The sequence below is a fragment of the Copidosoma floridanum genome, unplaced genomic scaffold, assembly GCF_036245765.1.
Source record: "Copidosoma floridanum isolate Cflo_tuat_1 unplaced genomic scaffold, Cflo_Japanese_pri ptg000013l, whole genome shotgun sequence".
Taxonomy (NCBI): Eukaryota; Metazoa; Arthropoda; class Insecta; order Hymenoptera; family Encyrtidae; genus Copidosoma; species Copidosoma floridanum.
In genome coordinates, this window is record NW_028321890.1 from 859,731 (window position 1) to 874,075 (window position 14,345).

The window sequence follows — 14,345 nt, forward strand, 5'->3', positions numbered from 1 at the left end:
ACAGCATGGACAGGAAAAAACCTTCTATCAAAAAACCTGGTTTATGTAAGTGAAAGGAATTACATTCTGATTATTTATAAATAATAATAAAGACAATCTCTAAATGTAGGTGATGCAAGAGAAAGTGTAAAATGATGCGTAAGTTACTAAAAATACCTTTCGGTTGGTTTGTAGACCAAACTCTTTTCCAAGGGGGAAAGTCGATCAAGGTCAGCCGTTGCTCTAAGTTTCGGGATTGCTGGCCAGTTGGATCTACGTTTTCGTTGTCACAAAAATGTTGAGTCTAGAGATAGACGTTTTTGAGGGACCATGGGCAACTAAAAAATCGACTAATGTAAAGGTTAAAAAAGTCGAACTTTTTTGTGGGTTAGAAGAAACAGATGTGTCAGCTTGAGCTTCTAAAGAAAAGTGAACAAAGAGAGCGCATGTAAATTTTAAGACTTAATATAGCTTTAAACAAAGTTAACGTGTCTGATATACTCGACTGTTTCTACTGATCCACAAAACATACTCCCCCGCGGTCGTGAAACGAATATAAACTAATTGAACACTTGTATTTATTATAACAACAAATTTATACTTCTGGCAAAGAAAAACTTATAATAATTCTATTCAAATTCAGCAACTTCTTTGTCTAGCAATGGATAAAAAACCGTGAAATTTCTCTTATACATATATTCCGTTCTTTGTTTTCATTGAAACTCCCACACCACACCATTGTCTTCAGGGTGAATCTCAACAACTACGTGCAGCCTCCAATCAGCGCAAGCGATCTTTTTTTCCATTAGAAATACAAGTAAATTTAATTTGATCTTCCCTTTTTCTCCCTACTACTTCTGTCTTTTTTGAAGCTTATTTAAGAACTCAATAAACCTAGAACTCAACAAAATTAGAAGTAGGCAACAGAGTAATAGGCCCACCTATTAATATACATGCTGGAGTAAGAGCTTGATGATCGGATGACAAAGTACGAACAGGCCACGAATTAAAAATGCTTTCGACTTCGGTAGCTAATGTATCGTATTCCTCAAAAGTAAAAGATTTTTTACCGACGACTCTGTTCAGGTAATACTAAAAAAATTTAACTGTAGCTTCTCAGGCACTGCCAAAATGCGGTGATAACCCGTTGTCAGAGAAAACGTGTCCTGGAATCCTCGATGGGCAATAAAACGCCTAAAACTAGCGAGAAAACCTTTAGTAGTGAGATCACTTAGAATTTCAATATGCACGGTCTTTGTGCTTATTCATATAAGTACACAACCGTAGGCCTTCACTTTCTTACGATTTCGAAACTTTTTTTCTTTATAAAGATTAGACCAAAAAAATCAGTACCGACTTTGCTAAATTCCGATGCAGAGTTAACTCGAGATACTGGTGAATCGCTCATTTTGGGATAAATTAGGTTCGGTTTATATCGAAAACAAGTCACGCATCGTTGAACTATTTTGCGCACTTTATTTTTTCCATCCAAAATCGAATATTTGTGCCTAATTAAACTTTAAGTAGATTGAATTCGTAAGTGCCCATTTGACAAATGTAGTTTATACAAAATCAGACAATAAGATCAGTAATTGGGTGCTTGGAAGGCAATAGTATCGGGCATTTATAATCGCTAGAGACTGAAGATTTTCTAAGCTGGCCACTCCCCCCTTAATATGCAGTATGCAATGTGACGTGGCAAAATTTGCTTCGCAATTTTGTTTGCCACGCCACAGTTGACGCCCCTGCTCTGAAGCTAGATAATCATGTTGATGTATATAGCCTTTTCCGTGTGCTCTGTTGTAGCGAATTTTTGATAAGGAGAAGAAAGGACGAGGCGCGAAGGGCCAATGGGTCAAGGTAGTATGAAGAGTGCGTATGGAGATTTTTATAAGTGCCGTGGCGGCGACACAAATAAGAGAGATCGGTGGGTAAGGTAGGGACCGGGTAGGTAGGTCAAAAGATAGTTAGTTGACCTACCGAGCGACGAGTTGGGGACGGACGCGACTGATGAGTTCAGTGGGTGTGAGACCACTGAGCGTGAAGTGTAGGGGAGAGAGCGTGGAGCCAGAGAGCCGAGAGTGTAGTGAATATTAAGTGCGAGAGAGAGAGAGAGCGAGTGAGAGAGTGAGCGGGAAGAAAGACCCGGAAAAATAAGCCTGATCACGACCCATCCGACCCTGAACGGCAGCCATCTTGAGACTAAGCGTCCTCCCGTGACGACTCGAGCCGAGTCCGAGGAAAGAGGTGTACCGGACAGCAGGCGAGAGAGGTCCAGGTATCACGCTGCGTCGACTTCCTGGACTGCGACCCTCAACGCTCATGGTGGACTGGTCTTACCGTAAGGAAGCACGGGATCCGCCAAGGTACAGTGTGTAGGTTACGTGGGGACGCGGGTGAGATCGTCGGCTGTAGCGATAGACGCGAGAGCAGGAGCGGAAGGATCGGGGCATGGGGCAGTGATTTTTGCGCGCCACGGTCGGGCCTCCGTCGAGACGTGAGGACGGACGCGTCGGACAAGTGTGTGAGGGAGGGACAGGAACCGAGTGAGAGTGAGAGAGAAAAGAGAGGGTACAGGCGGCGGCATAGATGAGAAGAAAATGCCGGAGGCACCTCTAGGGGGACGTCACCGTGGCTTTTACGGGCCGCGACGGCGACCTACTCCGTGGGCTAGATATCGGGCCAAGTGAGGGTGTGTGAGTGCACGTACAGCCAGCCGCGTTGAGGAGGTCTGGCCCCAACCGAGAGTTGTGTGGTAAAGAAAGAGAGTGTAAGAGTGTGTGTGTGTGTGTGGGTGTGCGTAAGCGAACATAGTATCTCTCTGAGCGCACCACTGGCGTCGTGATTGCGATCGAGGGATTACAGAAGTGTAATTGGGACCCAAGAGAGGTGTTGTGGTTAGTATAATAAATACGTGAAGTAAAGTCAAAGTCACTCTATGTCTTTCATTGGACCCAGACGCGAATCCCCTTTTCAGATAGATCCAGTGAAGGGATAGTCGAGAGCGCGAATCATCGAGTAGAGACGTACGAGAGTGAATTATCACGGTATTTCCTCTCCAACGGTAAGTCGCTGTAGGGACGAAAAAATACACGTCATAGCAACCAGAATATGATTTAAAGCCTTTAAACACAATTCATATCGTTGCTTAACGAGATTTATTTTCAACGGGAAACGTTCTGCTTGTACGAATTGAAAAATTACCTTCTCAGCTTTTAATATTTCTTCAACGCTGATATCTTTTACGCAAAAATATCGATTTGCAACTTCAAATAGTAGACTTCATGCTATAAATCTAGTCAAATGATTAAAATCAGAGAATCTTGAAAGCACATCATTTTGAGTGACAGTAGCTAAGTAGTTACTGCGTGAAATAGAGTTAGGTGTTTTAATGACGACGCTTGAGGCCATTGTGATTCTGACTTTGCTAGCTAATTAGTACCCAAAAACCATTTCGGATTTTGTAAAAATTCAACAGGAGTTTGACGGCGAGACAAATCATTGACGAGATTGTTGGCCGATCGAACATATTGCTATTCTACTTTGATGTCAAGCGTTTGGATTTCCTTTACTCGATTTACACCGAAAACTTCTCGGTCATGGGATGACTTTTTAAGTTTGTGTAGTACGATAGTTGAATCGCACCAGAAAATAATATTTTGAGTAAGAAATAAAAAGTTTCATAGCTTTCTCGAAATAATCTAACAAGCTGTGAAGCGCCCCATAATTTTAAGCGACGTATGGTAAATAAACCCTTAATAGGTCTTACTTTTGATTTAGAATATGCAAGATTTTACAATAACTTTACCAGTCTCGTCTACTGATCTCATATAAAGGCAAGCACCATAACCCAATTGACCAGCATCACAGAAATCGATAACATCTACTTGGACAAAACTATCAATCACTAATTTGTGTTCAACCATAAAATCTTTTATTAGACCGATTTGATTGGTAAACTTTGTCCAAGAAGTGTGCGATTCCCTTGGTACTGATTTATCCCAATTATTCTCCGCGCACAATCACTTTTGCATTAAAACTTAAGTTGAGAAAACGACTGGTTCGATCAAACCTAACAGATCGAAAATTCTCGCGATTTCTGAGATAATTTGTCGCTTAATTATTTTTTGCGCGATTACAGGCCTAACTGAAAAAACGAACACATTCTGTCTTTAATTCCATAAGGCAAATGACCCAGTAGCCGCCAACGTAAGAGAAATTACGTTGTGAAAAATTCTAAATTCATGAAAAAATGATTTTTATTTTTTTAACTTACAATTTGCATAAGTAAGTACGTGATTAAACTATAAAAAAAATTTTTGATGGGTACAGTTTTTTGTAAAAAATCGAAAAAATAAAAACTAAGGGACCCTTCATGTGAGTACCTTTAGTTTCAAAATTGGTGTATTTGCAAAAAGAAAATTTTTTTAAAAGATAGCGTCGAAGCCCTCCAACGATAATTCAGCCTAATAAAGATTTCTGAGCGAAAAGATCACATAGATCGGTAGCAAGTTTTATTTGGCCTACAGAAAACAACGAAAATGTAACTTTAAAGCTAATTAATAAATGAACACTACTTCAATTCGTATGTGCAATTACGAATCTGCGAGTTAAATATTACTCGGTAACGAAATTAAATGACATGGAAATGTTTCCGAAGGTACTAAACTTGCTATCCGAGGAATAATTAAGCAAGTTAGCTTTTTAGAAAAATTATTGTTAATAAATTTAAGTTTTATTCTGACACTTTTATTGCGTTCTGTATTAAACTCGTTTATTGCTGTGATTGCAACAAAGCAATTTTCAAAGGGCAAGCCTAATGAATTGGCTAACCAGGACGAAATCAAATGCATGGTAGAGCCCGTATCAAGCAAAACGCGAATGCGTATGATTTTTTTCTGCGCATTTAAAACGCAAACGCTAGCCGTAGCCATAAGCTGAGAGTACACATCATTTATAGCTGTGCTTAACACTTTTTTTATCTAGTCAAAAATTAGCAGCAGACATTAAAAGATTTTTAAACGATTGAACTGTGCTAAAAGAAAAGATTGTGTTAGTTGTATTGTTCACCTTTAAATCGTTGTGTAGCGAGATATGATACTTTTTGTTGCATCGCTTACAAAGGCTTGATTGACAAATGCCTTCATGAATTCCTAATCAATTCAAATACGACTTTTTTCCTTGATAAGTGGCCAACATTGACTAACATTGAGCTTGTTAAAATCAGGATATCTCAAAAAAAATCTTCGGAACCGCAACAAATGTAAGCAATCTTCGTACTGGTTGTCAATACGCGTGTGTTCACCTCTTTGCGCTGAAATTTTTTAGGATGAGAGTTGGTATGCTCAAATGTGCGTTTCTGACTCAATTCGGAATTCTTGGGAGCTGATTCTAAAGTACCAACACGAATAGACGCTTCTCGTATACAACTAAGCAGTTTTTGTAAGTCGGGAAGCTCGTCAAGAGAAAGAAATTCCTCCCACATGTTACGTGTGGAAGCCGGGAGAGCTCTTTCGACTGTTGAAATTAGCTGATAATTTTGGCTTTTGATCCCCACAGCATCTAAAGCTACGTGGTGTTGCTCTACTGTGTCCACCAAGGCAAGCAAACTGACAGAAATAGCTTTTTACAAATGAGGTAAATCGATGAGTGCGTGTAAATGTTTGGAAACTAACACACACTTCCTTTTGTATGAGTTTGTAAGAAACTTCCAAGTCTTCCAGTAGTTTTCAACCCACAAGTCAAAAGGAGCTATTTTGGTTAGAGTCCCACCCCGCTTCGTACTCTTTAAATAAGTCAGCTTAGTAACATCATCTAGATCCGTACTGAAGTGTATGATTAAGCTGAAACCATTTTCGGAAGAAAGCCATTTGTCGGTATTTCTGTTAAATAACGGGATCTCAGTTATCGGAAGCTTCGGAAGCTTTGGATTTTCTGAAAAAGTAGAGTTTGCTAACGTAATAAACGAAAAGCTGCATCATTCGCAGAAACGATACTAATACTGAGCTTGGTTTTGGCTTCCAAAGGCTGATGGTTTAAAGAAACTCCCTTTCGCACAATACACGCGACGCGTTTACTTGAGCAATTGTAACGTCAGCAGCCAATTGTTCGAAATTCTAAATTGCCTGACACACCCACTCTTTTGCACCGTTTTCGCTCTCTACTACTCCTATCCATCTGCACAAACAGCACCAAAAGGGAAAGGAATTTGACGTTTCTTATCGCCTTCGAAAAGAAACTGTTTCAAAGAAGTCACACCCGCATGTAGTTCACCTTTATTGCTCTAAATAAAAATTTCCGTGAGAACCCGGACTCTGCAAACACGCCAACTTATGAAAAAATTCCAAGATATGACAAACTCCAAATGTTGTATTTAGTCAAATAAAAACGAAGCCACATACCTCATCGGCCATTGGTTCCCTCCTTACTCCCGCACTAGAACAAGCAACCGCATGCCATTACCACCGTGTACAACTAAACAGCTTCTTTTATCCCTTTCGTTCCCACTCTCAATAATACTAACAGTACGTTGAAAACATGATTATTTATAAACATAAATAAACAACATAAGAATAATTACTGATGACATTTAAACTTAGGTCAATGAACAGGGCTCACGTAATTACTATCATCAGTACTTATGTTGTTACTATTACTTTTACTATTACGTTTATTATTATCATTATTACTACTATTATTATTATTTTTTTTTTTTTGTTATTATTATCATTGTCACTTGCACGATTACTATTGCCACTACTTTTATTATAACTACTACCAATACCGGAACTACTGTTATTATTACTATAATTATCATATTCGCTATTATTTTTGTTGTTATAATAATACCCCTACTGGAACTTTTGTTGTTATCACTAGGATTATCATATTTGCTGTTATTTTTTTTATTATCATCGCTACTGCTAGAACCATTTTTATTACCACTATTTGTATCATTTCAATTACTACCGTTATTATCATCGTTACCAGTAAGTTCATTACCATCTCTTTTCTTTATTAATTAAATGTGCTTGCTCTTTTATTAATAACTAGCACTACCTTAGCAATAACATTAGTTATAAGAAATGCCAGCCGTAAGCAAATACAGGAGGAAAAAGGAATATTGTCTCCCCTCTCTCTAGTGTGTTGGACTAGGAAGAGGATTTTTTAAAATTTGCAAACTATCACGTGCTCGAACCTGAGTAGTGGCCCCGAATTATGCAAGGGCGTGACCTGGACACCAAGCTTTCCCATTCGATGATCGCTTACCCGGTTCGCACTTAGGACCTCTTCCCAATACCCCAACTCTGCGTGTACACAAGAACGGCACCCCCGAATTGACCCATGTGAAACCGTGTAAGGCCTGAAGCCTCCTACACTAGCTAGTCTCAATCAATCGATCTTACCATCCTCGACTCTTTTTTGGTTGAGGTCCTCTGCTTGACTCGTCTTGGTCAAGTTCCCTATACTGCTGCTCTCAATTGGCGGCACTCTTCGAAATCACCCTTGATTTCTTCAGTCAAAATATGGTCCATTAGGGTTGCCTCTGGTATTTTTCCATTCATAAATTGTCTGCCATAGAAGTATAACTTCATACTTAAGTACACAACCATCCACTGATCACTAGTTCTTTTGTTTCTAAAGAATCTTCTTAAATTAATAATCGCTAATCTAGTTTTACGGACTTTCCATTTTTTTTAGATGAGATCTATGAAAATTTGCTTCCTACGGTTTACTTGTAGTAAAGTTATTTTGAACCATTTACCCTCTAATAATTCTATTAAAAAAGTGGGCAGGAGATTTTTTTCATAATATGGTACCTAAAATGCTGTTTCGCCTATAGTAATTGGACATTTTGCACTCATGAGTTATTAAAAAAAATACGTTAATATTAAACTCATCATAATCATGCGTTGCATATAAGAATTTGATAAATTTAGTATGATGATGTTTTGTCCGGTTATTTGAAAAATTTAGAGTAGATATGTAGAGTTGAAAACAATGTAGAGTTATAACAAAAATCAATTTTTATTAAAATTTTTTTTTTTACAGAGGACGTTCTGTTAGACGAAAAAGGTGAATGCGTTATTTGCTTAGAGGATCTGCAACCTGGTAACTTGATAGCCCGCCTGCCTTGCCTCTGCATATACCATAAAAAGTAGGTAAAATTAGACATTCAATATTACTCTTGATTTAAAAGTATCTCAACTTAATCTTAAGGATCATATCATCAAGGGTATTTACACATAAAAAGTTGTCTTTACTCTAGCATAATTATGTAGTAAAACACATTCTTCAATACAGGAAATTATTAATTGTATAAATGAATTATCATATTACATAAATTATGAAGTATGTTTATAATATTAACTGTAAACAGTAGTACGCGTAACGTATGTATAACAATCTAAGGATTAACCACCATACAATATTCTGGGTACAATGGCAAAAGAGTATTAATTTTTGGGAAAATAGTAAAGTACTGTCTTATTAACTTAATTGGTACAAAATTTATAAACAATTGTATTTATGTACCTTGAGTTAAATTTTAATTTTCAGATTATAGATAAACTCTGAATTATATTAGTAAGGCTTTCCATGTATAATACTTAGAATATACATTTTTTGAAGCATAATAGATTTGAAAAATTAGCTGAAAATACGATGGAAAAAGAGGTTGGGCGCAAAAAACTGAGAAATTATGTTACAGATCATAGATAGTCATGTGCTACAGAATATACAACTTTTAAATCAATATTGATGTGAAATAAATTAATAAATGAAATATGAGCCAAAAATAGTTGAAATTTTAAGAAGCAATGGAAGACGTTGGTGTGAGTGTGGGTGCAGCGATGTATTTAATTGTGGTACGTAGGTGGGTTGTGTGAATAAGAAATATCTGCGCTACTAGTTAATAATAAGTAGATAAAAAATAATTATAAGTTCAACTAAAAAGTTTTGATGCTATTTTAGTGTACATGTAAAAAAAGCAGAATGGTGAATTACGTGATACATTTACTCTTTTACTATCTTCGTGTTAATAGATTTCATTAATTTCTCATGCCTTTTTTCTTATGCTTATCAATTTCTTTGGCATCTTAGTTTCTAAAATTTACTCTGTTTCTGCAAAAAAAAACTCTATACAGTAGTATGGTGCCCATTAGTGTAGTACCTAACTAAACTACAGTTCTTATTAATAATCACTGATCGTTTTATAGAGTTGAAGAAAACATTTTACAATAAAGTGTGTTATGAAAATAATAAAAAATACCAATTATAGCAATAAAAAAAACTCGCTGCAAAGAACTGGCACAAAGTTTTTTCATCATTTTTATGTATTATTTTGTAAACTTGACCTATTTAATATACTCTCATATTGAATCATAAATATCTAAAATGGTTAACAATTAATTCATACGATTATCTGCCACATACCTAATTTTTTCTTATTTTATACAAAATACATTTTGTTAAAAATTTTATAATCTCTATGCATTTGGTAGAAGAATGTCCTAAAATTAAAAAATCCAGTTTTTGAAATTGACAAAGTTATAATAATAAAATTTAGCTGTTTAAATCGAAACTTCATTCTTAAGCAGTGCACACGCACACACTCACACATACAATTGCACACATTTTTTTTATTTCCAATCTAGATAACTTTTTTTGTATTCATGAATAAAAAATGCCAAAAGTTATTGAAATTGACTGACAGACCCTTGAAATATATTTGATGTCACAAATACGCACACCTATGGATCAGACGGTGGATTACGATTACGACGACGACTACGACGGCACGGTATTAACACTATAAAGCCAGGAGTGGCTTTGATGGCAGTGATAAAGGCACATGTGGACAATAAAATCACACAGGGATGCCACGAGTGAATAGAGTTAGGGACGAACCCTAGCCATCCAGGCGAAAGGCAAATGATCTACCACTGATCCACTGTAAGCTAAAACCAAGACGGTGCGTAGTGTGGCCGATTCTGAAAAAGCTAGTCAAAAGTAGAAAAAAAGTCTCTAGCCAGGGTTTTCTTTATGTTAAGTTGGCTTTAGTATCCCCACAAAGGTCATAAAATACTCATAAATTCGTCGATTTGCGTTTACCTGTTGCATAGTAGTTGTTTGACCCCCGTACGGACCACTGTCTTGGCCGGTATTTGAATTGTCCGGTCTCACCAACTAATCGCCCGTCCTGCATTTGGAGAGGTCTCTAGTGGAAGCAGGGTGTGTTGTGCCCTCCGAGCGGTGGGCTCGTCTGGAGTCAGTCGTCTTTAACGAGTCAACACGGCATCACCGTTTTTTTCGCTTCTACGTCTTGTCTCGTCTACACAGTGTTCTTTCACTTGATACTCTACTTGTACCGAATTGAATAAACCGACTTTTGAAAAGACACAAGGGCGAGTGAAGTTGATTCATCCGCCTAACAGTAGTAGTTGTAGTTCTACTTTTGTTTGGGCACTGTTGATAGTGCTATCATGTTACTGAACGACGTATGTTGTATAGAAATAGTAATTTGAAAATAATTTTAATTGTATACAATGGAGTCAACTTTTAAAGTTAAGTAGAATAAGAAAAAAATGTGTTAGATGATACTTTGACAAGTGCAGTAAATCAGTGAAATGATAATTATAAATTTTTTATAATAATTCATAATAAATAAGAGAAGGCTTAGGAAAAAGCATCCTAGAGTACCGCTTTGTCTCAAATGAGCTTCAAATTAACCTCATTCTTATCGTACATAGTGTTTTGTCTTATGTAGATTAAATGTTTATGGTGATATCCAAAGCTTCATCCAGCATATCTGTATTTATAATACTTATAGTTAAATTTTTCTTTTAAGACTCAATTGCTGTACGAAACTTTATTGTACGGAAAAACGCGTTCTTGTCTAGTTCGAAGAATGTTTAGTTTTCATTTGCTTGATAATGACGTTCTTTTTCGCAGATTTGTTTTTACGTGTAATTCTATCTTCATATTTTGCTTTTTACTTCTACAGTACAACAATAACTTCATCCGACTATTGTAGTCATATTACTTACACTTTTGATATAAACATTGTACTTTAGTTTATCTACCCTTTGAGGTAGCTCATCAATGTTATTATTTCAGTCTACGTACAACTAGCTTCACGAACTCATTTCGTTCTGCTTATTCATAAAGTATACTTATAGTACTTGCATAACTCATTGCTTATGCTGGTGTTTCGACGCACTGTTGAACACATATTGATTACATTAATTAAAGTTTTTCTATTACCTTATTCAAGAAGCTGAGTGTTTTTCATTATTTTCCCTGTACATCGTCATCTGTGATTTGGCACGAGTGGTTCTGCTTATCCGGTGCTGCATTTATTTCACATGCAGTTCACTCAATGTGAAACTATTACATTTTAGTAACTGTAGTTTGAATAAAAAAAAAACCTCATTGACCAGTGAAAAATTTTGAAAGGATAGGATAAAAAATAAAAATTTACTCGTGACACTTTTTGACAAAATCCCAATGTTGGAACTGGAAGTGAAAGTAAAACATCACTTCCGTCACATGTTTTTCAAAAGAAATAATTCCTGATAATTTTTTCTTTGTTTCCTTTGATGCAGTATCACATACACTAGTTTACCTTTTTCCTTAATAAAAAACTGTATTTTGAGTAAAATTAACAACTTCATTAACCTTTTAGTTGTTGACAAAACAGAGTTTTTAGATAAAATTTATTTTCTCATTGATTTTAACTATTAGAGTTTTAATGGCAATATTTACAGGTAATCCTGTGGTACTTCTATGGAAAGATGGTGCTCTCCTTGGTTTGCAGAAGTCATTTTGGAATCTCTGGAGAGTTCAGTCTTGGATTAATGCCAAGATTCTGTCTTATTATACCTAAGATATGTGGAGGATTGCTTATCAGTGATAAAAACTGATGAAATAAATAATGCTCTGAACACTTTTATTAGTTTAAACCCCTATATACAGTTTACAGTTGAAAACGAAGTTAATAAAGTAATTCCCTCTTGAGATATTTGTATTACATCTTTTCTGAATTCCATCAGCACAATAGACTTATGTGGAAAATCCTCAGCTCCAGTTAGATGGCTAAACTTTTTTTCACTTCACCCAAAATGTCAAAAGATTGTGATTGGTTTCTCCTTGCTTGACAAAGCCTTTAAACTTGCAAGTTCATCTTTTAAATCTAACAATAATTTTTAGCCACCAGAGTAGCGCTGGCAGTACGGTTATCATGCCAAACATGATATCATGTAGATGCAGAACGCGATACATCGGCCAAAGTAAAGAACACTTGCGCGTGCGTCTGCGTGAGCATGAACCTTGCATTAGATACACGAACGAGAGGTCTGCTTTATACACACATTCTGTATATTATCCGCAGGGCTTCGACTTTAAGAGAGTGGTGATTCTTGATCCAGAACCGAATAAATACAGGCGTGGATTCTTCAAAATGATTTTCATTACATAAGTAAATAATAATAATTTTAGATAATTAGATACACAAAAACTGAACAACTTATACAAGAATTTCTTATTTGAGATTAAAAATAAAATAAAAATTTAATTATAGTTTTCGGGTTTTTTCATTATTGTATTAGACATATTTTAATGTTCTTATACCGTTTATAGCTCATGGTTTTATACAATTTTTACATGTGACCTTTACATTCTTGGTATTATGTCTCTTTCAGATTCACTGCTCCCTTGATGTTCATTTAGTTTATGTCCTAGAGTTAACTTATTTTTTGCTGTGAACATTGTGGGTTGACTTCATGTGATTTTTTGAGACTAATTTTTTTGTTCTACCATGTACATCTTAATTATGATATTATGGATTTTATACTGGCTCATGTCATAAGATATTGTGCTATAGTACGTAGATGAATCTCTAGGTGCCATGAGTGTCCTTTTTACGCGTTGTCTTAGCAGCTTCATAGTAAATTAATTTAAAAAAAAGTTGTGTATATAAATTTTATTAATAATTAAAATTTTAATTTACTGTATATTATTTTTAACGATCATTATTTGTGTACAATTACATTTGTTTAATCGTGATGATGCCGTTGGTACGATGGCGAAATATTGATTTTGTATGGATAATTATTTGAATAAAGAATCATGCTCTAATGTACTAAGTTTTTAATCCTCAGCCGTTGAAAGAAAAATATAATTAAACTAACGAAATCATCAAACAATTTAATACCTTAAAGAGACATTACTTATAACTTTCTCTACAAAAGAAGACAGCTGAAAAATTAAGTACATTTTATTCCTAAATGTTGTACAACAAAACTATACCACTTGTACGATTAGAAACGTTTTCATTGACAATATTCAATAAACAAAACTGTATGAATTTTTAGTATTTTTATAAAAATTGACTGTTTTTTTCATTACGAAAATTGAATAGCTTTCGAATGCGGTAAAGTTTAAAAAACGCTTAATACGTTGTATATCAGCAAAAAGACTATATTTAGGTGAAATTTAGATGAGTATTAAAATAAAAAATTGGCTGTAACTTTTTTTATAAAAATAGGTTTGCCTTCAAGTTTGGTACAATTTATATCTGTTCATAGTTCACCAGTATATAATTTTCTTGACAGCATAAGGAAAGTAATTAACAATAGCATTCAATAAAAAATTCGATTTTGCAAACCTAAAACTAAGTTGTTTAATTAAGAATCGTCTGTAACTTTTTTACCAAAATATAATTACTCTGAACCTTAGTACGTTCCTATTCTGTGTACTTAAGAGTAACAGCCATCGACTTTACTAGATTTTTTTTTGTTTTTATTTTTTTTTATTTTTAATGACTATTATTTTAACAAATAATTTTAGCAGGGTTTTAGTGGGCTGGCAAATGTAAAAGCAATATTGTATAGAAGCACTGTTGACAGGCTATATAAGACACTCGTTATTCACGTGTGTCTATCCGTAGCTAGCAATGATCTTATAACCAAGATAGCTGGTTTTATGAGTAGTCGCGATAGGCAGCGCATGCCTGACATAGAGAAATACTCACAATATAGGGCCTAGTATACGTAAATGTAGAAGAACTATAATTTCAACGCTACCTTTCGGACTACATCAATATTTAAAATATTAAGATCTAAAAAGCTACGTTAATACGAATCGTACTTTAAGAAACAGAGTCAAACAATATAGATTATTAATGAAGTTAACAAAGTTCGAATAATAAAAGGTTTCATTTCATCAGCACATATCATTTTTATTATTATTCTTCAGTCAGCAATACAGTAAGTTTTGCCTCTCTCCTGAAACAATCAAAAATGAATATAAAATTGTACAGTAATAACAATACTTCATACTTTTTGACTTAACATGTTAAACTTCTT

General features: G+C 35.3%; 1 protein-coding gene across 3 annotated transcripts in view; it reads left to right on the top strand.

Annotated features, from left to right (window-relative positions):
* Positions 1–14,345, top strand: part of LOC106641894 (E3 ubiquitin-protein ligase ZNRF1) — a 147,475-nt gene that overhangs the window by 84,652 nt on the left and 48,478 nt on the right. For all 3 annotated transcript variants that reach the window (XM_089590899.1, XM_089590896.1, XM_089590898.1), the window contains one exon: positions 8,032–8,137. In XM_089590899.1, the coding sequence (XP_089447025.1) occupies positions 8,032–8,137 (106 nt within the window). The remainder of the gene's footprint in view (positions 1–8,031; positions 8,138–14,345) is intronic.